This window comes from Canis aureus, chromosome X (genome assembly GCF_053574225.1).
Source record: "Canis aureus isolate CA01 chromosome X, VMU_Caureus_v.1.0, whole genome shotgun sequence".
NCBI lineage: Eukaryota > Metazoa > Chordata > Mammalia > Carnivora > Canidae > Canis > Canis aureus.
Window position 1 is genome coordinate 31031218 of NC_135649.1, and position 24893 is coordinate 31056110.

The 24893-nt window shown below is 39.3% G+C and overlaps 1 protein-coding gene and 1 long non-coding RNA gene across 4 annotated transcripts; both read left to right on the plus strand.

Annotated features, from left to right (window-relative positions):
• The first annotated feature begins 282 nt into the window (after positions 1-282).
• LOC144307756 (uncharacterized) lies at positions 283-17109 on the plus strand. 3 transcript variants are annotated; one of them, XR_013374477.1, is made up of 5 exons: positions 283-345; positions 637-1373; positions 2173-2309; positions 6651-6765; positions 12960-17109. It is a non-coding gene; the product is annotated as an uncharacterized LOC144307756 (long non-coding RNA). The 3 variants fall into 3 exon arrangements; XR_013374478.1 differs by adding an exon at positions 7184-7332 and having other exon boundaries at positions 298-1373; XR_013374476.1 differs by having other exon boundaries at positions 298-1373.
• A 4695-nt stretch (positions 17110-21804) lies between these two features.
• Positions 21805-22977, plus strand: LOC144309065 (lipid transferase CIDEB). Its single transcript, XM_077890177.1, has one exon. The coding sequence runs from the start codon at positions 21865-21867 to the stop codon at positions 22528-22530; it is 666 nt and encodes a 221-aa protein (XP_077746303.1). The 5' UTR covers positions 21805-21864; the 3' UTR covers positions 22531-22977.
• The last annotated feature ends 1916 nt before the right edge of the window (positions 22978-24893 follow it).

Sequence of the window (24893 nt, forward strand, 5' to 3'; positions counted from 1 at the left end):
ACCCGGAACTCTGGGATTGCGCCCCGGGCCCAAGGCGCCACTAAACCGCTGGGCCACCCGGGCCTCCCAAGGCTACTTTTTCTTTTTCTTAAAGCCTAAAGAAAGCCGTCTAACCTAACTCAGCTCTGAAACCCTTCCTCTCTTTCCTCCTCAACTCCATCACCGGAACGGGAAGTGGGTGAGAAGGGGTCAAAGCCGGGAGCCCGTTGCACTTCCGCCCCACTGGCGCGAGAGGGCAGGGCGCAAGCGCCGCCAGGCTCAGGGAGCGTGACTTCCGTTTCCGTTGTGCCCCGCAAGCGGAATCATGGAGCGGGCTGGAGGAGGAGGTCTTGGTGAGGAAGAACGGTATGACTTTAATGGGGGCGAATTGTTTAGAAATGAGCAAAGTTCTAATGAAGAGATTGTCTGGGACTTTCAGATAAACATCTTAGGACAGAAGGATAACACCTCAGTTCATTTGTGTGAAAAATGCGAATTACCTATTAAAATCTATGGGCGGATGATTCCATGTAAGCATGCTTTTTGCTATGCCTGTGCAATTTTACATGGAAAAGAAGGTGATAAGATGTGTCCAGGCTGCAGTCAACTGGTGGAGCGAATTGAGGAGCATAAACAAGGTTCTTTATTCATTTGCAGCGGTGTTCAAGGATGCAAGACAACATTTTTGTCTCAAAGACATTTAGAGGCTCATATCAACCTCTGCCGTATGAGAGCTGGAAACCCTGTGGCCGGGCCTTAATTTGAAAATGTTCATCTGACATATTGCCCCAGCAACACACGAAATCTCTGATTGTTTTACAAGGCTGCAAGACAAGCATCATATGAACCATATTCCAACAAGGCAGCATCCTATACCACCACCTCCTTTCCAACGTGTACTGTACAAGCCATACAATCAGCCATAAGAAGATATTTGTGCTCCTCCAACGGAATTCATTGTATACAGCTTCACCTCAACCTCCTTCAGTGACTCAGGGAACCTTTGTAAACAAGAAAACAAAGCAACCTACTAACTGTCCCTATTCAGAATGATTCAAATTTAGGTGCTTGAGAACCACTACCCACTGTCTCCACAGCTGAGCTCAGCATCATCCTGCATGTCAGAGTCAACTAGTGATATTGAACTCTCGTCATATACCTCCAGAGCAACATTCTGTACCATACTCTCACCTCCACCACCAAGAAGTCAACGCATCAAAAGGCACATCCTTCCCAGGTTGCAGGTACTTCTCGCTTGATTCACAGCCAAGCTTCAGGTCTATCAACGACAACTGCTCTCTCGCCTTCTCCATAGACGTATTATTGCTCAGATGCTACCTTATATGAAGTGTTTTCCTCCAGGACCTGTACAACCTCAACAGTGTAGTTCACTTGTAAGTACACACCCTTCTCACCATTGTAATTCACAATTTTTACCCCAATTCACATATAATCAAGGAACTTGGAGTCCTCTGTTTATAAAACTAGGGGAAATGAAAGCCACAGTCACTCCTTCCTCCATGAGTGTAGGATCTATTTTCTCAAACCCTACTTTTTGGACTGTATCATCCAGATCAGACAAGATACAAACCATATTAGCAATGATAATAGCATTTTGAACAGAAGATATGATGAGGAAAAAACTTTAGTATTGCCCACCTTCTAATTAAGATTTGACCATTTGGGGCAGGAAAGTACCTCTTACAGAGGTGGCTCTGAAACTCTTAAAGTCTTGTCTCTTAAAATGGTTTTAAACTTTGCTCTTAGGAATGATTTCAAGTACTTTACAATTGTGCAGAAAAGTGGCTCAGGTGAGCATAGCTATGCTTTAACAACTTTGCTCCTCTACTGCAGTAAATTGACCCAGAGGTAACCATTTGCAATATTATTTCCTGAAAAGAAAATTGTGTTCTTTTTTTTTTTAAAGATTTTATTTATTTATTCATGATAGTCACACACAGAGAGAGAGAGAGAGAGGCAGAGACACAGGCAGAGGGAGAAGCAGGCTCCATGCAGGGAGCCCGACGTGGGATTCAATCCCGGGTCTCCAGGATCGCACCCTGGGCCAAAGGCAGGCACCAAACCACTGCACCACCCAGGGATCCCAGAAAATTGTGTTCTACTTTCAAAAGTGTCGTTTTTGTTAAACATGCTTAGTCGTTTTTAAATATTTTATTCATTTATTTATTTCAGAGACTGAGTGAGAGAGAGAGGAACACCAGCAGGAGCAGAGAGAGAAGCAGACTCCCTTGCTAAGCAGAAAGCCCGACGTGGGGTTCCATCTCATGACCTGAGCTAAAGGGAAATGCTTAACCGACTGAGCCACCCAGGTGCCCCAAACATGCTTAGTTTTTCTTGCAATATATTTTGTTAACTGGAGTAAAGGTAGTAAATTTCAATATGGCTATAAAAAATAATTCCTTTGTACACAAATCTATTTCTCTATAACTTCTAATCTTGTTTTTAGGCCCAAATTATGTTTCCTTTCTTCTTCCTCTTCTTCTTCTTCTTCTTCTCCTTCTCCTTCTTCTTCCTTCTTCTTCTTCTTCCTCTTCTTCCTTCTTCCTTGTTCTTCCTTCTTCTTCCTTCTTTCTTCTTCTTCTTTCTTCTTCTTCATCTTCCTTTTTTTTTTTTTTTTAAAGAAGCCTCCACCCAACCAGCAGCGTGAATTCTTGACCCTGATATCAAGACCTGAGCTGAGATCAAAAGTCCAACACTCAACCAACTGAGCCATCCCAGGGGCCCCCCAAATTGCTTTCTCTTTAATGCAGCTGAGGCTCTGTGACCCAAACTATCTACAGGCAGAGCCCTGCCCTGGATTCTAGAAGCCATACAAACCAAAAGTATGTAACAGCTCTAGCCCTAATCTATCAAATCAGCATCAGATCCCTCTTCCTACTCCAACCCTGACCTTATGTACTATTTTTAATGGGGCATTTCCCCTTTGCTGCATTAAAAGATAAACTGAGGAGGTGTGTCATACTGGCTCAGTGGGAAGAGCATGTGACTCTTGATCTTGGGGTCATGAGTTTGAACACCACATTGGATACAGAGATTACTAAAACAAAAAATAAACTTAAAAAAAGATAAACAGCCATATTAAACATTTTAAGAGTTTTTTTGAGCAAAAATCAATTTGAATCACACAGTATCCAATTTTGCAGTTAGAAATTGCTCTGATGAGTTATATAAAATGAAAGACTTAAATAGGTAGAAAGGAAAAGGAACAAAGAAATTATATTAGGCAAAAAAGCAGACTGGTTATTGCAAGGTTACTTTCTTTGAGGGGATGGCAGGGCTCTATCAAACAGATTACTTAACTAGTGCTGGTTAGGTGATTGCTGATTGACTGATTTAAGATTGCACTTCTGGAAGAACTGAAACTGTAATTAAGTTATGTCTTGGTTTAGTGATATGGGTTTTAACATACGTGACTCCATTTTGTTGTCTTGTTTTTAACACCTGAAAGCCAGAGCTCACCTCATACTCTAGATCCAGCTATTAAGGCCTTTTCTTCTTCCTGTGTATGACCCTACCTGGGTAATTTATTAGGTATCATAGACTCTCTAGGACTGTGACCTTGATTATTCTTTGCCAGCATAAGGGTAAATCTAAAAAAATTACTTTAAAAATTTCCCTAGTGCAAAAAATAGAGAACTTTCCTCTCATAGCTCTACTTTTCTTTTTAAATTTCCTTCAGAAAATGAGATTATAATTGCTAGCTCAGCCTCTTTAAAATTCATGTAAATGTTTTTCAAAGCTAAATAAGCCTCTTACGGTTTTGCATACCAGATATGTCATTGCTGGGGGCCAAGGAGCCATCTCTTTGAATATGAACACCAACATGGGTTAACATGTATAAAAAAGGGTAAGAGGTTTTTTTGGTCTATACAGTCTCTTTAGCAGATTGCCTGTGATGCACATTGCAGTCCCATTTAATGCTTATTCAATAATAAAACTATTTCATTCTTATCTACATTTCACAAAGAAGTTTTATTGGCCTGGCAGGAAATTTTATATTTAATTACATTTTCCCAACGATTTGGCAATAAGGATTTACATGGCAATTCCTGGATTGGGTGATCAGCTGAAAGTCTTGTAAACACACAACAGTCAGGTAAGAAATCCTGAATTGAGAAAAGTCACCTTTCTTGCTCTCCACTATTTTGGAATGCTAGCCAGATGAACTACCCTCTCCGAATTCAAGATTTTATTATTGAGTAAGCATAGGTGATACCAGCTCTAAAATCCCCATCAGGATCACTATTGGCTTTGATGGTAGAAAAGTTGTAGAAAGCCAGAAATGTCTGCAGGGCTTTTTTTTTTTTCTCAATATTTTATTTATTTATTCATGAGAGAGACAGAGACATAGGCAGAGGGAGGAGCAGGCCCCCTATGGGGAGCCTAATGCGGGACTTGATACCTGGGATCACGACCTGAATTGAAGGCAGATGCTCAACCACTGAGCCGCCCAGGTATCCCCATGTTGTGTGTTTCATAAGGAACTCTGAGAAGTGGATTTTTTTTATTTTTTGAGAAGTGGATTTTAGGGCTGAGACATGAAGTGAAATCAGGTTAGGACACCAGGCATACAAGCATGTGTCCTCAAACAGGGCGGGTAATTAGTTATCAGCTGGAGAAGTTGTGCCCTTGTCTTTTCTTGCAGGGAAATCTACTACGAAAGGGAACCACCATCTAAAAGATTGTTGCTTCCTTCTTTTCAAGAGTCAATTTGATGTAGGGAAAGATTAAGATATGCAGAGAGAACTGGTATAGCGAAGAAAAGGGGGTGGTTCTATGAGAAAGTGCTTTAATTTTTCCATTTGCTCTTCCATTATTTCTCAGTCTTTCTGTACCAAATAACTTTTTACATTCTCCTTAGAATGATAGTCATCCAAAATGAGTGGGAAATATCAGAGAGGGAGACAGAACATGAGAGATTCCTAACTCTGGGAAACAAACAAGGGGTGGTAGAAAGGGAGGTGGGCGGGGGGTGGGGGTGACTGGGTGACGGGCATTGAGGGGGGCACTTGATGGGATGAGCACTGGGTGTTATGCTATATGTTGGCAAATTGAACTCCAATAAAAAAATAGAAATTAAAATTAAAATTAAAAAAAGAAACATGGGGGGAAAAAGAATGATAGTCATCCAGTAAATACCACTAATTCATATGCTTCAAATGAGGTACTTCTTTTTTTTTTTTTTTAAGATTTTATTTATTTACCCATGAGAGACACACAGAGAGGCAGAGACACAGGCAGAGGGAGGAGAAGTAGGCTCCATGCAGGGAGCCCGATATGGGACTCGATCCGGGGACTCCAGGATCACACCCTGGGCCGAAGGCAGGCGCCAAACCGCTGAGTCACCCAGGTGTCCCGAAATGAGGTACTTCTAAGAACCTCCACAAATATGTTCGTTTGTCCAAATCAAAGAAACAGGCTTTACTACCATAAGACTGGATTCCTATGTGTCCCATTCCAGATGGGACAGAGAGATATTAACAATTTAAGAAAAAGCCCTGCAGGGCAGCCCGGGTGGCTCAGCGTCTGCTTTCGACTCAGGAGTGATCCTGGAGTTCCAGGATCGAGTCCCACATCGGGCTTCTGCGTGGAGCCTGCTTTTCCCTCTGCCTATTCTCTGCCTCTCTCTTTCTGCATCGCTCATGAATAAATAAATAAAATCTTTAGGGATCCCTGGGTGGCGCAGCGGTTTGGCGCCTGCCTTTGGCCCAGGGCGCGATCCTCCAGACCCAGGATGGAGTCCCACATCGGGCTCCCTGCATGGAGCCTGCTTCTCCCTCTGTCTATGTCTCTGCCTCTCTCTCTCTGTATGACTATCATAAATAAATTTTTTAAAAAATTAAAAAAATAAAATCTTTAACAAAAAGAAAGAAAGAACTGGGAATTTGGATAAAAGATCATGTCTCTGTATAAAGGCAACAGGATAGAGGGGCTGCATTGGTCACATTGAAAAAAACAAAAATAATGTTAGGCCTGATAAATATCAACATGAGAAAAGAAACCAAAGTGCTGGGATGCCTGAGTGGCTCATTGGTTGAGCCTCTGCCTTCAGCTCAGGTCGTGATCCCAGGTCAGGGGATTGAGTCCCACATCAGGCTCCCTATGAGGAGCCTGCTTCTCTGTCTTTCTATGTCTCTGCCTCTCTCTGTCTCTCATGAATAAATAAATAAAAATTTTTTTTAAATAAAGTGCTTTATATAATCATACATTTTTGTCCCAATGGGCATACCTGCTTTTTTTGTGCTTTACAGATACTTTATTGTGTTTCACAGATACTGCATATTTTACAAATTTACAAATTGAAGGTTTGTGGGAACCCTGCATTGAACAAGTCTATTGGCACCATTTTTCCAGCAGCATTTGCTTACTTTGTTTCTCTGTGTCACATTTTGGTAATTCTCATAATAATGAAAAATTTTAAATACTATATTTGTATGGTGATCTGTGATCAGATATTTCAACTCACTGAAAGCTCAGTGAGCTTTTTTAGCAATAAAGTATTTTAAAATTAAGATACATACATTGTTTTTTAAACACACTGCTATTGTGCGCTTAATAGACCACAGTATATTATAAACATAACTTTTATATGCACCAGGAAATCAAAAAACTTATTTGACTCACTTTCTTGTGATATTTATTTTATGCAGTGGTCTGAACCAAACCCATGATATGGCCAAGATATTCTGTATAAAGAAAACCTGCTCTTCCTATTCAGATCACCTGTGAAGCTGATGCCATAGAGAAGCTATTCGGGCCTCCCAGGTAATCCACTTGCCTTTCTCACTAGATGATATTAGTCTTTTTTTTTTTTTTTTTTTTAAAGATTTTACTTTTGGGGCACCTAGGTGGCTCAGTTGGTTAAGCATCCAACTCTTGATTTTGGCTAAGGTCCATTATCTCAGGGTCATGAGATTGAGGCCCACTCTAGGCTCCACACTGGGCATGTAGGCTGCTTAAGATTCTCTCTCTCTCTCTCTCTCTCTCCCCCTCTGCACACCACCCAACCCCAGCACGCCCTGTCTCACTCTCTCAAAAAAAAATATTTTATTTTTAAGTAATTTCTACACCCAACATGGGGCTCAAACTCACAACCCCAAGATCAAGAGTCACATGCTCCAGCAACTGAGCCAGCCAGGCACCCCACTATTAGTCATTTAAAGACTTCTTTTTCCGTGCCCAGAAAGACTCGCAGAAGTGCTCCACAGCATTTTCAGTTTGTAGCCCCACATATAGGGATGTGCACTGGCTGCTACAGGGAATTCTGCAACCAACAAACTTCACTGAGGTCATGGACCAAACATATAGGAGACTAGAAAATGACATGACACAGTGAGTATCATGGCCAAGGAAAGCTATTGGCCACGCTTTACAACTATAGAAGAACTAAGGACTTTAGAAACCCATCGAGAATGGCTCCTGGGAGGGACTCCTGGGTGGCTCAGCAGTTGAGCATGTGCCTTCGGCTCAGGGCGTGATCCTAAGGTCCTGGGATTGAGTCCCACATCAGGCTCCCTCTGCCTGTGTCTCTGCCTCTCTCTGTGTGTCTGTCTCTAATAAATAAATAAAATCTTTAAAAAAAGAAACCCATTGAGAAGGGTTACTTAATGCCTTTCTGCTAATAATGGGCTAGGAGACACTACCAAGGAGTACCCAGAAGTAAGTGAATTCCCAACTGATTTTCATTAGCAATCTGTTGCTTTTCAACAGTCACTGGTATGGAAGCAGGGGCAGATTAAAATCACCCTCTACTACTATTCACCTTTGTCTTGACTATCTTGCCAACTATCCACACTCAAGTTAGGGAAAAGCAGTCAGATAGACTGAAAAGGCAAAAGGACACACTGTTACTCAAAGCTTAGCAGCAGCTACTCAATTTTGTGTGGCCGTCTACAGAAAGACAAAGAAGAGAAAAAATGAGAAGAAAAAAAAAAGAAGATAAAAAATGAAAACCACAGTAGTAGCTACTAAACACTTTACTAAAGGGAATAACCCTACTCTGGTCAACCTAGGAAGGGAGCAAAGGAAGAAGGGAAAATTGTATATCATTATTGCAAAGAGCTAAGACATTGGAAAAGAGGTATATTTTTTAAAGATTTTATTTATTCATGAGAGACACACACAGAGAGAGAGAGGCAGAGACATAGGCAGAGGGAGAAGCAGGATCCATGCAGGGAGCCTGATGTGGGACTCTATCCGGGGAATCCGGGATCATGTCCTGAGCCAAAGGCAGATGCCCAACCACTGAGCTACGCAGGTGTCCCTGGAAAAGAGATTGTAAGAAGTGACCCAAGGGGGTGCAAAAATTATAACAAGAGAATCAAGAAAACCCAGAAAAAATATTCAGCTAGAAAATAATTGGCAAAATGCTCAAAAATTGATAGATTGAGGGAATCTTAGGGGTAAGAACTGGAAAATGATATGCTTCAATACCTTTCTCTGAGGTTAACTTATCCTTCCCTTTTCTGGTAGATATGGGTGCTACTTAGTGTGCAGTTAACTTGGAAATTTCTCATTTTGTATCTGAGGGATACAGCAATATTGGTTATTGATATTTCATGTCAACCTTCTCCCACTCTTCTTTTCCCTCGGTGGTTCCCATTCAGATTTTTCATGTGACTCAGGAACATTTTCTTACTCTCTCCTAATTCTCTTATAAACCTATCAGGGAGCGACTTGTGCTGTGCAAATAAAGGCCTACCGTAATACATATGCCAGATGAAGTGTTTGCTGAGCTCCCTTGGAAAAGGTCACCTGACTTGGTTACTATGTGTCAGGGCTGAAACAAATTGATGCGTCACTTTAGGCCATTATTTAGCAATAATGATACTAGTTTAATTTGAGATAGAAAACCAATAAAAGTATCTTATCAAAAGGATAAGCCATGGCAACGTATAAAACAATATTCTTTGTTTAGAGCTCAATTTGAAGTAACAAAACTTGTTATATTTTAAAATAGGGGGAAAAATAAAATATCTTTTAAAAATAAATAAATAAGAATATAAATTTCTTTTAAAAATAAATAAGTAGGGATCCCTGGGTGGTGCAGCGGTTTGGCGCCTGCCTTTGGCCCAGGGCGCGATCCTGGAGACCTGGGATCGAATCCCACGTCGGGCTCCCGGTGCATGGAGCCTGCTTCTCCCTCTGCCTGTGTCTCTGCCTCTCTCTCTCTCTGTGTGACTATCATAAATAAATAAATTTTAAAAAAATTTAAAAATAAGTAAAATTAGGGTGAAAAAGGAGGCATAATTTTGAAAGGACATTCACCTTGTAATAGTCCCATACTTCTAGTAAAGAAGGAAGATAAATTTGATACAGGTGGTTGACTGCTGTGTAGATTTGTACAGTATCTTAAACAAGTAAATCAATTTTCTATTTAACCTGTGTAGTTCCTAACCCTGCAACTATTCTTTTTTTTTTTTTTTTTTTAATTTTTATATGATAGTCACACACACACACAGAGAGAGAGAGAGAGAGAGAGAGAGAAGCGGAGACATAGGCAGAGGGAGAAGCAGGCTCCATGCACTGGGAGCCCGACGTGGGATTCGATCCCGGGTCTCCAGGATCGCACCCTGGGCCAAAGTCAGGTGCCAAACCGCTGCGCCACCCAGGGATCCCCCCCTGCAACTATTCTGACTTCAGTACCATTGTCTGCAAAGTTTTTCCACTGTAACTTATTTGTATTATCTTTTTCTCTTGCTTTTTGCTTTTATTTTAGTGGATGACTCTATTCTTGTTTGCTTTTACTTATGAAAAAGTCATAGGTAAGTCTTATGAAGTTAGAGAATTCCAGAAGAGTTTGGGGATTCCCTTACTATTTTCTCTAGCCATTGATAAGAGAAATCTGTCCCAGCAGGAAGATCTATAATTATTCAATATGTGGATACATTTCTGGTAATTTCAGTAATGTAAAACTGATACTTTGTCTTCAAAGGGGCTTAAGGCCACACTAAACAAAATGCAGTATTACCAAACCGAAAGAAATATTTCAGGCATCTGTTGTTACCTAAAGGCTACAAAGTGTTATAATATAGGAGTCAGCAAATTATGCAAATGAAATGACTTACTACAAAAAAAAAACTTAGACAATTTTGGGGTCTAATAGGATAGTGTCAACAATGAATTCCAGCTTTTGCAGATCAAGGAAAATCTCTGATGATAGACTTGTGTAATATTTGCTCCACCTCTTCTGGTTTGATCCCTAGAATCTAAACAGGAATTTGAACAATTAAAATTGGCTATAATCTCTCTCCCAGCTTTAGGGATTCCAAATTTTGAAAAACCTTTCCATTTGTTTTGTACTAAAAATAAAGGTGTACTAGAATTTTGACTCTAAAGTTGGGATTGGATTATAGACCATGGATATAATCTGGATGCCATGGCACCCTGAAAATGCCTAAATGTTTCTGAGCTGTAGTGGCAGCCACCACATTTACTGAAAAGGCTCAAGCCCTTCCATTGGATTACTTGATTTACTTGAGTATCCCGCATGTGCTGATACTAATCTCAGAAGTATGTAAGACCCTACATTTGTTGGTACACTGTTGAGACTGGCTAGGAGCAAGCATTATTATGCAATCCTAACACTGTGATTGGAAGCTGCAACTTTCTAAACCTGGTAGTTTTTTGCCAGATTAGGAAATCAAATAAATGATCATGATTGTACAACTGTAGGGACGCCTGGGTGGCTCAGCAGTTGAGCGTCTGCTTTCGGCACAGGACGTGATCCTGGAGTCCCACATTGCTCCCCAGCAGGGAGCCTGCTTCTCTCTCTGCCTGTGTCTCTGCGTCTCTCTCTCTCTTTCATGAATAAATAAATAAAATCTTTTAAAAAATGATTGTATAACTGTAATAGAAGAAAACATTAAGCCTCAATCTGATTTATGTGATAATCCTTTTCAAAATGGAGATCCCATAATGTTTCCTGGTGGGTCATATACTTGGGACAAAGGTGACCAACTCAAGGCTTTTTATATTGTGGTGACTTATCATAAATCTTGGAAGCTTGTATTTTGTCTGAAATTAAGTTGGGTAAAGCAGATGAATTAGTAGCAGTTACTAGAGTTGAGATTCTTGGCTCTGGACAGAAAGCAAATATATATACTGATGATAAATATGTGCTTGGTGTCTGTCATGCAACAGGAAAAATTAAGAAAAATAGGGAATTGTTGACTTCAGTGAAGACTAAAACATCTCATGAAGAATTAAAGGCTGATTTGTTAGAGGCTTTACAACTGCCTACTCAGATTATCAGTATCCATTATAGAACTCACACAGGGCAATATGACAAAATTTCTAAAGGCAGTGATTTTGCTGAAAGAGCTACAAAAGCTGCTGTTAAACATGACAGACTCCAAACTTAGAAGCTCCACTTTTAATACTAGAAACCTTTGTTCATTTTCAAAACTAAGCTTCACAAAGAGAAATGAACAAATGGATTGAAAGGAGGGCTAAAAGAAATTCAACTGGACTATAAAAATTACCTAACAAAATAATTCCTATACCTTAGTCTTTATTTCCTTGATTAGTTTATTGTTATGTTGTCAACATCATCTAAGAGGGATTTTTAAAGGCAGTAAACTCTTACTACACCTATCAATAGAGGAAATTATTCAAAACATATTAAAGAGTTTTATTATTTTTCACAATTCTTTACGGACCACTTCCAAGGTAGGTGCAAGAAAGTTTACCAGGAACCTGATATCAATTAGCTTTACAGAGAATTAGTGCCTATGGAAGGTCAGAGATTTTTGTCTAGTTGTGATGTGTATGATGTCTGAATGGCCTCGTCTTTCCATCTTCAAAAGCAGATGCTCAGCCAGGGATAAAGGCTCTCTTAATGCACATAATCTCCACTTTTGGGGCCCCAGAGGAATCAGAGGGAATCATTTTATGTCCACTGTTATCCAAGAATCATGCAAGTGTTTATAAATTCCTAAAAGCTATCATACTCCAAGTAGAATGGATGACTCAAACTCAAACTCACTGGCTAAGATTCAGCAATCTACTGGGTTAAAGTGGCATAGAGAGTTACCACCTAAAAATTAGAGCCATTCTTGCAAACAGTAGCCTTATCTCTTTCTTTGATTTTTTTTTTCTTTCTTTGAATTTATGTTTGGCAGTACAGGGGCAAAGGGCAGGCTGCCCTAAAATATGCCACTTCGTCACAGTGATCATTTTAAATAAAAGTTACTTAAGAGACAGCCAATGCAGAAAGAACTCTCTGATCCCTCCTTTGTTTCCACAAAACAAGAAATAAATGTGAAAGTTACCCTCTCTGTACCAGGAGGTAAAGAGACATCAATATTACCACAGATAAGAAATCTAGAGCCAAGAAGTCTATATAAACAACCCTTGGTACTTTTTACTAATTTACTACCACAGCCCAAATTCTGTTTTGAATTTCTTACTAATCGAAGCTCCCAAAGTTAAGCTTTCTTTGTCCTGTCAATTCCTCACAGATTTTTTGTCTTTTTACCTAAAAAGTATAAAAACTTCACGCCTTGGTGATTTCTTTGGGTCTCAATTTCATTATTGGGTCTCCATGCACATGTAACTAAACTTTGATTTTTTTTCTCCTGTTAATCTGTCTCATGTCAGTTTAATTCTTAGACCAATTGGAAGAATATCGAAGGTAGAAGTAAATTTTCCTCTGCTACATTGGAACTGTGAATTCGTGTCTGCAATCACTTCCTCTGCCCGTTTAACTGAATCCTCTCAGCATCATGTTCAATACTTTTTTTTTTTTTTAAAGATTTTGTTTATTCATTCATGAGAGACAGCGAGAGAGGCAGAGGCACAGGCAGAGGGAGAAGCAGGCTCCACGCAGGGAGCCTGATATGGGGCTCGATCCCGGGTCTCCAGGATCACGCCCTGGGCTGGAGGTGGCGCTCAACCGCTGAACCACCTGGGCTGCCCCATGTTCAATACTTAAAAATGGTGTTTCTCTCTTTCCTTAGAAACCCTGAGACATAAAGTCAGAAGTGCCTAAAGGGACCTGCTGGAAGAAGTCTCCCCTCCACCCCCATCAAACTAACCAATTTATCTTATACAGAAGTGTTCTAGAGAGAGGATAAGGAGTCCCCACATAGAGGGACAACTTGAAGCACTGTTGATCACCCATATGGCTGTCAAAGTAAAAGATAACCCAGATAGATTCATGCTTCCCATGTGAAGCCAGCTCCTCAGGAGGACTAGACTGGCTGCCACAAGAGCTTTGAAACTTAAATTTTCCTGAGTGACTGATATTGGTACTGAACTCAGCTGAAAGGAGGAATTCTAGTGAACGCAATACAATTCTCAGACTGCCTTGTTGTTTTGTTCACAGTAGTAGGTATTTCAGTTACTATAAGAAATACATTTTACTAGAAAACAAACATGTTATTTGTTACATTACTTTTTCTTTCTGTACTCCCAATGATGGTTCCTAAAGCTCTAAATTTTACTCCCAGTATGGATACAGCCTGGGCTTGTAAATCCAACAATCCGATTGTTGGCAGAATAAAAATAAGACCATCTTCATTACTAAGTTGTTTTTATAATATTAGATTAAACAAATATGCATCATACTCGGGCCCCAAATTTGACACAACAAAATGTTTTGTTGACTTGTTTGATTAGAAGGGTGGTATAGAAAAGGATCTGATTAATAGAAAAACAGAAATCTGGCATTCATGGATAGAAACTACAGAATGTTGTGCCCAAGATTGCAAATCCGAGAAACCACCAAGGAGCCGACACCGATGTAATCACACGAGGGTTTAATCACAAGCTCGAGCGTGGGTCCAAGTGTACCCGGCACAGCAGAGCAGAGACTTGGACCCCGAGACTAAGAAGTATAGTAGTGTTATAGGGGTCCGTGGCCAATGAGATTGTAACATACATAGAAAGTTGCACAGTCATGTCGGTCCACACACAGGTGGCCAATTGAATTCTGATTCACCCTATAGTGACCATTTGAACTAGCCTATTATTCTGGTTAGAATTGGCACGCAGGTTTGGTGGGCAAAAGAGGGGTTTTCATTCCTTGGCGGTTAAAGGTCAGAGGTCCTGCATTCCTGTCTGTGCTAGTTTCTGATAAGGGTGTGCTTAATAGCTAAACTAGGGTGAGGGAGTGCCTTAAACAATAGGCAGGTCGTGTGGGGGGTTTTACAGGAGATGGCGGGTGTAGCACAAAATGGAGTTAGTTCTGCTCTGCTTGTCCAGGGGTAGGGGATTTTTGTTAGATTTCCTGGGTCCCACACAGAAGATAGGTCCTATGTCACTGTTAACCACTTTGGGATACAAGTTTTTTCCAGTCCTAGAAAGATAAACTTGCCTGTTGGATTACAATAATTACTTAAATATTCAGAGATGACTACAGATTTGGATGGAGGTGAAAAATGGCCCATAGGTTGGATTTGTCCTCAGACTTAAAATGAGAGCCATGTACACTAAATTCTGGAAGTTGAAGGGGAGCAGAATCTGCTAACCCAAAATATGCCTCTTTCATATAAGGGTTGTCTTTAACTAGTTAGTTTTAAGAAATAACAGACATAGGAGAAGCTCTAAAAACCAGAAGTTACTGTTTTGTACAAAACGCTTAAATATATAAGAGAAATCTCCATTTGTAAGGCTGTCTCCCTCTCTGTACCAGGAGGAAGATGATGACTAAATCTCTAAAAACCTTTTATCAGGGGAGAAGGTAGTGACTGAAATCTGCATAACAACCATACTCTCATTTACTGTGCTTTTCCATGATAACTGGTTCCTCCCCCCTCACCCCACAACATTTTCTTTTGCCTTTAGCTGGAGATAGTATATAAAATGATGGCGTGGGCCATTTCAGAGTTACTCAGTTCTGGGTATCTCCCATGTGTATAAGAGGTATATGTATTATTAAACTTCTGTTTGTTTTTCTCTTGTTAATCTGTCTTTTATTACAGGAAGGTCTTAGCCAAGAACCTATAAAGGTAAAGGAAAAATTATTTTTTCCTTCTGTACACACTTCAATCTGTACCCCTGCAATGAGTGCCTTATAGTAGGACTTTGATACTAGATAACGGCCATGAATGTCTTTGTTTTACATCTGGGAAAATTATTTGGGCAGAAGGAATAGTTACTGAAGGGTCTAGTTTATCCTTTAATTGTAATGTTACTTCTATGATGAAAAGGCAGGAGAAATTTATTTTAACAAAAAATTTAGTTAAAAACTTAGATTATCAAGTTCCAGAGTTAAACTACTCATTAGGCTTGGATTGGATGTGATATTGTAAAAAATCACAAATTAAGACTTTAGTTAGTTTTTTTCAAGTAGTTAATTATTTGAAAGTACAAACAAGACGTCACAACAGTTTGTAAAAATTAATGACAAAGGAGAACATTTGTGTACTTTTGTATTAACCAAGAATCTGCTTTAATCATTCACCAATGGTATAATATACTGAAACGTTTTTCCCAAGGCAAATACTATACTAATTTTTAAAACCCATCCTACTGTAATTCTGATAACTGCTTTGTTGTGCATTTTACTATGGACTGGCTAGATATTTAGACTGTTGTTAGAGAAAGGTAGAAATAGCTATGTAGATAATTACAAAACTGTAGATTTACTAAAAAATAGAAACACAGAGAGGAAATTATAAGATTAAATACACATGTAAAAAAATTTAAAATTTTTCCTAATGTAAAAAAAGAACTTTTCTCCCTCTTCTTTTAGCATTTCCTTCAAAAAAACTAGAAATTATAAATGCCATCTCTGCCTCTTTGAGATATATGTAAATCGATTTAAATAGTAAATAAGCTTCCTGCCAGTTATGTATCCCAGAAATACCATTCTTGGGGGCCAAGGAGCCATCTTTTTTTTTTTTTCCAAGAAGCCATCTTTTTGAAAAATGAACTTCAAGAAGGGCAGTGCCCTGTTTCTCTGTGACAATTCAACTCCAAGATGTAACTTCCTGCATGTCAAAAGATATGAGAAATTGTATTTTTATTTTGGTTAAAGACAATTAACATGTATATAAGGGATTGTATCTGCCCTGGTTATGTAAATAAAGTAAGATTTCTTTTTTGTCTCTATAATCTCTTTAGGAGATTACCTGTGATGCATCACAGTCTTTTTAATCCTTATTTAATAATAACACTGTTTCATTATTTCAACATTTTGTGGAGAGATTTCACTGCATTGGCAGGAGATTTTATGTTTAATTATATTTCCTCAACATAAGTCACCTATCTTGGGACCAAAGTCCTTCCTTGAATCTCTAGCCCAGGGGCAAACACCTTGCAAAACTGATCTCTAGGACTCCTCTATTGTAGACTGCTCCATGGCTGCCTAGATTTTTTTTAGCTCTCTTAACCAAACTCTTAGTTAACTAATGAGGTTAAGTGAAGCTCTCAGTCCTCTACAAAACATAATAATGCCTATAGAATGCTTAGTGCTCATAGCACATAGACAATGCTGCAGTATTCACTCATACATTGAGTTTCTACTAGTTGAATCATATGCTGAAGAGTCAACTACTTCAGTTCCTGACTCTGTTGTATACCACTTGTACTTAGCATATGTATTCTTTGGTGTCTGGTTTCCTTTGTTCAATGTAATGTTTTGAACTTAACTCATGCTGGTGCATGTATCAGTTTGTTCCTTTTATTATGAGAGTTCCATTTTATTAATATACCACAATGTTTTTCCATTTAAATGTTGATATACATTTTGGTTGATTTCCAGTATGGGACTTTATTTTATTTTATTTTATTTTTTTAACTTAGAAATTTATTCTGTTTAATCCACAAGCTTTATATAAGTTTAGTTTAAAAACAAAAACAAACAAACAAAAAAAGAGACAAAAACAGTGAAAACAAGACACTATTTCAAAGTCTGGGCCCTTCCAGCCTTCCAAATACGAGAGCTCTGAAAGTTGTATATACCAATTGGAAGAACAAGACAAAATTATGAATGGAGCCATGACATTTCATAAAACAAACTTTTATATAACTGAAGGATCCTTCCTGGGACTAGTTAATTGCCTTTACAAAAAAAAAAAAAAAAAACACAACAGAATAGAATGAATTAGTAAGGGACTTTAATAAATAAAACTACTACAAACATTGATGTGTAAGTTATTTGGTGGACATAGGTTTGGTTTTATTTAGAATATACAAGTATGTACAAGTCCAAAATGCTGGTTAACATGGTAAAAGTACGTTGACTTTTTAAAATTCTGGGTTTTATTAATTTTTTTCAAGTAAACTCTATGCCCAATGTGGGGCTCAAACTTAAAACCCTGAGATCAAGAGTCATACATTCCACCAACTGAATCAGCCAGGTACCGTAGAGTATGTTGACTTTTATAAAAAAGTGCCCAACTAGTTTTGAAGGTAACTATACCATTTTATAGAACCCTCAGCAATGTGTAAAATAGCAGTGGTTCCACATCCTCCCCTAAAACTTGGGATTGTCAGTTATTTGAATTTCAGCCATTCTAGTATGTGTAGAGTGGTATCTCATTATATTTTTTGTTTATATCTTTCTGTTGACTAATGATGTTAAACATCTTTTAATGTACTTACCAGCTATTCATATATGCCTTTGTAAAGTGTATGTTTAAATCCTTTTTTCCCATTTATATTGTATCACTTGTCTTATTATTGAGATGTAAGAGTTGGGACGCCTGGGTGGCTCAGCTGTTGAGTGTCTGCCTTCGGCTCAAGCTGTGATCCCGGAGTTCCGGGATTGAGTCCCACCTTGGGCTCCTGCATGGAGCCTGCTTCTCCTCCCTCTGCCTATGTCTCTGCCTCTTTCTATGTCTCTCATGAATAAATAAATAAAATCTTTAAAAAAAAAGAGATGTAAGAGTCTTTCGTATGTTATGGATAAAAGTCCTTTATCAGATGTATGTATTGCACATATTTTCTCTTTGCCTGTGACTTGCCTTCCAATTTTCTTCTTGAGGAAAAGTTTTTTTCTTTTATATTTAGTGCGAAGCTGCAAAAATTTCCTCCCACAGATTCTTTTAGAAATGTTACAGTTTTAGTTATTTTATGTTTAGTTCCATAATCAATTTAAAGTAGGTTTTGTGTGTGATATGAGGTAATGGCCAACATTCTTTCTTTTTTTTTCCATATGGTTATCCAGTTGTTCTGATACCATTTACTGCAATAACTATCCTTTCTTCAGTTAATTACCTTGGCAAAGGTAATTTTGATAACTACCTTATCAAAAATTGATTGAACATGGGGCACATGGCTGGCTCAATTGGTAGAGCATATGACTCTGGATCCTAGGGTTGTGAGTTCAAGCCCCACACTGAGTGCAGAGCTTACTTAAAAAAGAGAAAAAAAATTATTGAAAAAATATATGTAGGTCTATTTCTGGACTCTATTCTGTTCCATTTCACTAAGTCAAAGTATACTTATGGACAAGGGATATTGCCAGTGGCTTGCTGGTGACATTCACCACTAGGCACTTTGGAGGCATGGGTATAAACAACAAAAACCATGTTGATTTGTAGCATATGCTGATGGCCAGCACATACATTTTCCAACCATGGTCAATTTCAAAGTACCCTGCACTGTAAATTCCAGCTGCCTCAGACTCCTCAAACTATAGTCTTTAGCTCCTCAACTCAGTGAGACTTCCATGTTTTGCTTGGGTACCCTCTCCGTGTGCTGAGGTTAGGAAAGTGCCTCTAGACAGAAAGCTGAGATGATCATCAAGATTACTTTGTTTCCCTTCTGTCAAAGATCACAGACCTGTATTGCTTCTAGTCCAAAGTCTGAAGAATTGTCATTTCATATATTTTGTACAATTTTCTAGTTGTCTATAGGAAGGAGTCTGTATCAGTTATTCCATCATGGTCAGAAATACTTCCCAATCAGCTTTAAATGCTTCACTGTTAAATATGAATAGTCATGAACCACCATATATTTGAGGACAGCCTCTAATGAAACACAGATCAAAATAAACAAAAGGAGGCACCTTGTAAGGGGACACCTGGGTGTCACATCTTGGTTTTGGCTCAGGTTGTGATCTCAGGGTAATGAGATCAAGCCCCATATCGGGCTCCACCCTCAGTGGGGAGTCTGCTTGAGAGTCTCATCCCTTCTCCCTCTGCTCCTCCTACTCGTGTTCACTCCCTAAATAAATTAAAAAATAAATAAATAAATAAATCTTTTGTAAAGAAGAACTTTGTAAGAAGCAGATAATACAAAAAGAAGGAAAAGTTTTTTAGAACTACAATATTTTTAGAGACTTAAGATATTGCATCTATAAAACAAGAAAAAGGATGCTGTAATAAAAGGAAAATTCAGACAATAAGTTTTAGAAGTAAATATATATATAAATATGTGTATGTAAATATGTTCATGTGTGTATGTGTACATATATATGACATAAAAAGTATAGGCTGATAGAAAGTTGAAAATTTTTCCTAAAAAGTAGAACAAATGGACAAAGAGACAGTAGGAGAGAAATAATAAAATATGGACCAGTACAAGACATTAAATTAGAGGATCCCTGAGTGGCTCAGCAGTTTGGCACCTGCCTTTAGCTCAGGGTGTGATCCTGGAGTCCCGGGATCTAGTCCCATGTCAGGCTCCCTGCATGGAGCCTGCTTCTTCCTCTGCCTGTGTCTCTGCCTCTCTCCCTCTGTCTCTCATGAATAAATAAATAAAATCTTTTTAAAAAAGACATTATAGTACTTTCAAGGAAGATAGGAAATAAAAAGGATATTAAATCAAGAAAATTTCTACACTTAAGGGTCTTCATGGATTTATTTTTTTTAAAGAGTTTATTTATTCATGAGAGAGACACAGAGAGTGAGAGGTAGAGACACAGGCAGAGGGAGAAGCAGGCTCCATGCAGGGTGTCTGATGTGGGACTTGATTCTGGGTCTCTGGGATCACCCCCGAGTCAAAGGCAGATGCCCAACCGCTAAGCTACCCAGGCATCCCAGTCTTCATAGATTTACAAGACCCAGCACAATGATTAATACAACAAAGCACATCATCATGAAACTTTGGAATACCTAGAATGAAGAGAAGATTCTAAAACCTGTCAGATGGGATGCCTGGGTGGCTCAGTAATTGAGCGTGTCTGCCTTTGGCTCAGGTCATGATCCCGGGGTCATTGGATAGAGTCCTGCATCAGGCTCCCTTGCAGGGAGCCTGCTTCTCCCTCTGCCTATTTATCTGCCTCTGCCTCTTTCTCTGTGTGTCTCTCATGAATAAATAAATAAAATCTTTAAAAAAATTAAATAAAAAAATAAAACCTGTCAGAGAGTAAGATCATGAAATATACAATGGATTACAAAAGAGAATAACATGGAGCTTCTCAACAGCAACACTAGATGTAAAAGAAGACAAACACCTTCAAAATTCTAGGGAAAGTGATTTTTTTTTACCTCAAATGCCATAGCTCATATCAATCAAATATAAAGAAAGACCAAAGATATTTGAGACATGTAACATCTCAAAAAAAAAATAAAGGATGAGCTCCAGCAGAAAGGAGTAAACCAAGAAAGATGGCACTGTATAATCCAGAAAACAGACCCAGTACAGAAATCAAGTTGTTTTTTTATAATAGTGAGGGAAACTAGGATGACAGCTGTACAGCTAAACTAAAAAGCAAGCAACCAGTCCAGACTGAAACAGCATGATGGGGAACTTTAGGAGAGTGGTCCCCAAGGAAAAAAAAAAATAGAATTGACAAATTAACTCCTGTGCCTTCTTGAGTTTAAAATTCTACTTAGATTATGATAGTTATTTAGAAAACATGAGTCCATTTTCAATTCCAAAGAAAAATAGAATTTGTAAGAAACTGTCTTAGCTCATTCAAGATGCTATAAGAAAATACCACAGACTGGATAGCTTTTAAACCAGAAATTTATTTAACACATTTCTGGAGGCTAGAAGTCTAAGATCAGACTGCCAGCAAGGTCAGGTGAGAGTCTTCTGCATTGCAGATTCTCATTATAACCTCATATGACAAAAGGGATGAGGAAACCCTGTAAGATATTTTTTATGAGAACGCTAGCCCATTCATGAAGGGTCCACTCTCATGCTCTTATCACCTCCCAAAGGTTCCACCTCCAAATACCATCATTTTGGGGGGATTAAGATTTCAACATGAATTTTAGGGGGACACAGACATTCAGACCATGACAGAAAGAAAATCTTACTACATAGTTCAGTTGGCTGTCCACCATTTTTATATAGCTATAAATAGTAAATAATGATTTATCCATATATTGGGAGAATAGAAGGAAAAAATGTGTCAGTGAGGAGAGGGAGATTTTTGTAACAAAGTCTTCATAATCAATAGTATAAAATCAACAGATAATGCTAAAAGTTATAAAGTTTAAACACAATAAAACATGTTATTTTTAAAATATGAAGATAATAACAGAAGAAACAACTCAGTGGAACAGGAATCAAAAGTAATGAGGGCAGGTAGGAAGACTATTGTTTTTATATATGTGCCTAATAGCATAAGGTGACCTTTTAAACTGTGAGTACATGGGACGCCTGGGTGCCTAGTGGTTGAGCATCTGCCTTTGGCTCAGGGCGTGATCCCGGTCCCGGAGTCCCACATCTTGTTCCCTATGTGGAGCCTGCTTCTCTCTCTGCCTATGTCTCTTCCTCTCTCTCTCTGTACCTCTCATGAATAAATGAATAAAATCTTTTAAAAAATAAACTGTGAGTACACAATACTTTGGAAAAAATGTAAATTAGAAAAATAATATCTTCCTGGCACTATTTCTAATTTTGCCTTAAATGCAATACCTCAAAAATAGAAAGGTCAAAACATGATTAGAAGAAAGAAAGAGACCCAGCCTAGAACGCACCGCACCGGGAGAGGCAACTCCCCTGCTCCTTCCCTCCACCATGGAGTACCTCTCAGCCCTGAACCCCAGTGGCCTGCTCAGGTCAGTATCCAATATGAGCTCTGAGTTTGGCCGGAAAGTCTGGACTTCACCTCCACCACCCCAGCGACCCTTCCGAGTCTGTGATCACAAGCGGACTACCCGGAAAGGTCTGACAGCTGCCACCCGCCAGGAACTGCTGGACAAGGCAACAGAGGCCCTCCTGCTGAGTGGGATGTTAACATTGGTGCTGGAGGAGGATGGGACCGCTGTGGAGAGTGAGGACTTCTTCCAGCTTTTGGAGGATGACACGTGCCTGATGGTGCTGGAGTGTGGGCAGAGCTGGAGCCCCAGCAGGAGTGGGATGCTGTCATATGGCCTGGGCCGGGAGAAGCCCAAGCACAGCAAAGACATCGCCCGCATCACCTTCGACGTATACAAGCAAAACCCTCGAGACCTCTTTGGCAGCCTCAATGTCAAAGCCACATTCTACGGGCTCTACTCCATGAGTTGTGATTTTCAAGGACTTGGCCCAAAGAAAGTACTCAGGGAGCTCCTCCGCTGGACATCTGCACTGCTGCAAGGCCTAGGCCACATGCTGCTGGGAATTTCCTCCAGCCTTCGCCACCTAGTAGAAGGGGCCGAGCAGTGGCATTGGCAGCGGCAGGGTCGCCTCCATCCCTACTGAGAAGGGGCTCTGAGCTGCTCTCTGCCCCTAGACTTGTTCCAAGACACACTGTAAGGACTCTGACAGCATCAGCTTTGGAGATCTGAGGATAGTGCAGATGAGAGAACTCACCCAATTTCCCCATGGTCTTCTGACCCCACTGCAACAGGTCCCATCGGCATAAGGCCTTATACCTCTAGCCTATACCCTTTCCCGAAGAATACTGTCTCTTCCTAGCCATCTTTCCAGCTTCCCCCTTACCCTAAAAGGCCACAAACCCATCCCCAAGCATCTTGATTCCACTCTGACCATTGCTACATCTAGATTTCTTGCAATTCCTCCTGTCCCTAAGCTTCCCAGTGCACTGGATTCAGCCTTTGACTTCACCTTGAGATCTCAATTTCTTTATATCCTTCTCCCCAAAATAACAAAAACATTTCCAATAAAAATATAAAAATAAAAAAAAATAAAAAAAAAAGAAGAAGGAAAGAGATGAGATTTAATATACCTAGACTGAATTATTACTCAGTTATCTACCCACAACATTCATGCCTTTTTAATTCCTTCCAATGCTAGATCTTCAATCCAGACTCACTGGGTTCTGACATCAACAAAGATATGAGTTCAAATCCTGTATTATGAAAAATCCAAATGTTCTTTTCCCAAAAAGAGAGGCTACTAATAAATTATAACTATTGTTTTTGACAAGGTAGGCCAAGGTCACTGAGCTCTGCTCATAGAATTACATATCTTTGTTAAGGGAAAATGAGTAATATTTGGTGGTTTCCTAATTAAATTCCCTTAATTTTATTTTTTAAGGTTTTTATTTTAATTTTAAAGATTTTATTTACTCATGAGAGACACAGACAGAGACATAGGCAGAGGGAGAAGCAGGCTCCATGCAGGAAGCCTGATGTGGGACTTGATCCTGGGTCTCCATCCTGGGACTCCATGATCACATCCTGAGCCAAAGGCAGATGCTCAACTGCTGAGCCACCCAGGTGTCTCAAGGTTTTCATTTTAATTCCAGTTGGTTAACATACAGTGTTATATTAGTTTCAGGTATACAATATAGTGATTCAGTACTTCCATACAACACCTGGTACTCATCACAAGTGTACTCCTTAATCCCCATCACCTAATTACCCATCCCCACACCTCCCTCCCCTCTGGTGGCCATCCATCTGCTCTCTATAATTGTCTGTTTCTTGATTTCTCTCTCTCTTTTTCTCTTTGGTTTCTTAAATTCCACATATGAGTGAAATCATACAGTATTTGTCTCTCTCTGACTTATTTTGCTTAGCACAATACTATCTAGCTCCATCCATATCATTGCAAATGGTAAGATTCCATTCTTTTTTATGGCTGAATAATATTCCATTATATATATACCACTTCTTCTTTATCCATTCATCAGTCAGTGGACACTTGGGCTGCTCCAATATCTTGACTATTATAAATAATGCAGCTATAAACATAAGGGTGCATGTATCCCTTTGAATTAATGTTTCTGTGTCCTTTGGGTAAATACCCAATAGTGCAATTGCTTAAACATAGAGTAGTTTTAACTTTTTGAGGAACCTCCATACTGTTTTTCCACAGTGGCTGCACCAGATTGCATTCACCAACAGCGCACAAATGTTCCTTTTTCTCCATATCCGTGCTAACACCTGTTGTTTCTTTTTTTTAAATTTTTTTTCTTTTTTTTTATTTTTATTTATTTATAATAGTCACAGAGAGAGAGAGAGGCAGAGACATAGGCAGAGGGAGAAGCAGGCTCCATGCACCGGGAGCCTGACATGGGATTCGATCCCGGGTCTCCAAGATCGCGCCCTGGGCCAAAGGCAGGCGCCAAACCGCTGCGCCACCCAGGGATCCCTAACACCTGTTGTTTCTTGTATTGTTGATTTTAGCCATTCGGAAAGGTATGAGGTCATATCTCATTGTAGTTTTGATTTGCATTGCCATGATGATAAGGGATGATGAACATCTTTTCATTTGTCTGTTGGTCATCTGGATGTTTCATTTAGAGAAATGTCTGTTCATGTTTTCTGCCCATTTGTTAATTGGATTATTTGTTTTTTGGGTGTTGAGTTGTATCAGTTCTTTATATATTTTGGATACAAACCCTTTATCAGATGTGTCATTTGCAAATATCTTCTCCTATTCCATAGGCTGCCTTTTCATTTTGTTGATTGTTTCCTTCACTGTGCAGAAGTTATTTATCGGACGTAGTTCCAATAATTTATTTTTGCTTCTGTTTGCCTTGCCTCAGGAGACATATCTAGAAAAAAGTTGCTATGGCTGATGTCAAAGAGGTTACTGCCTGTGTTTTCTTCCAGGATTTCTATGGTTTCAGGTCTCACACTTAGGTCTTTAATCCA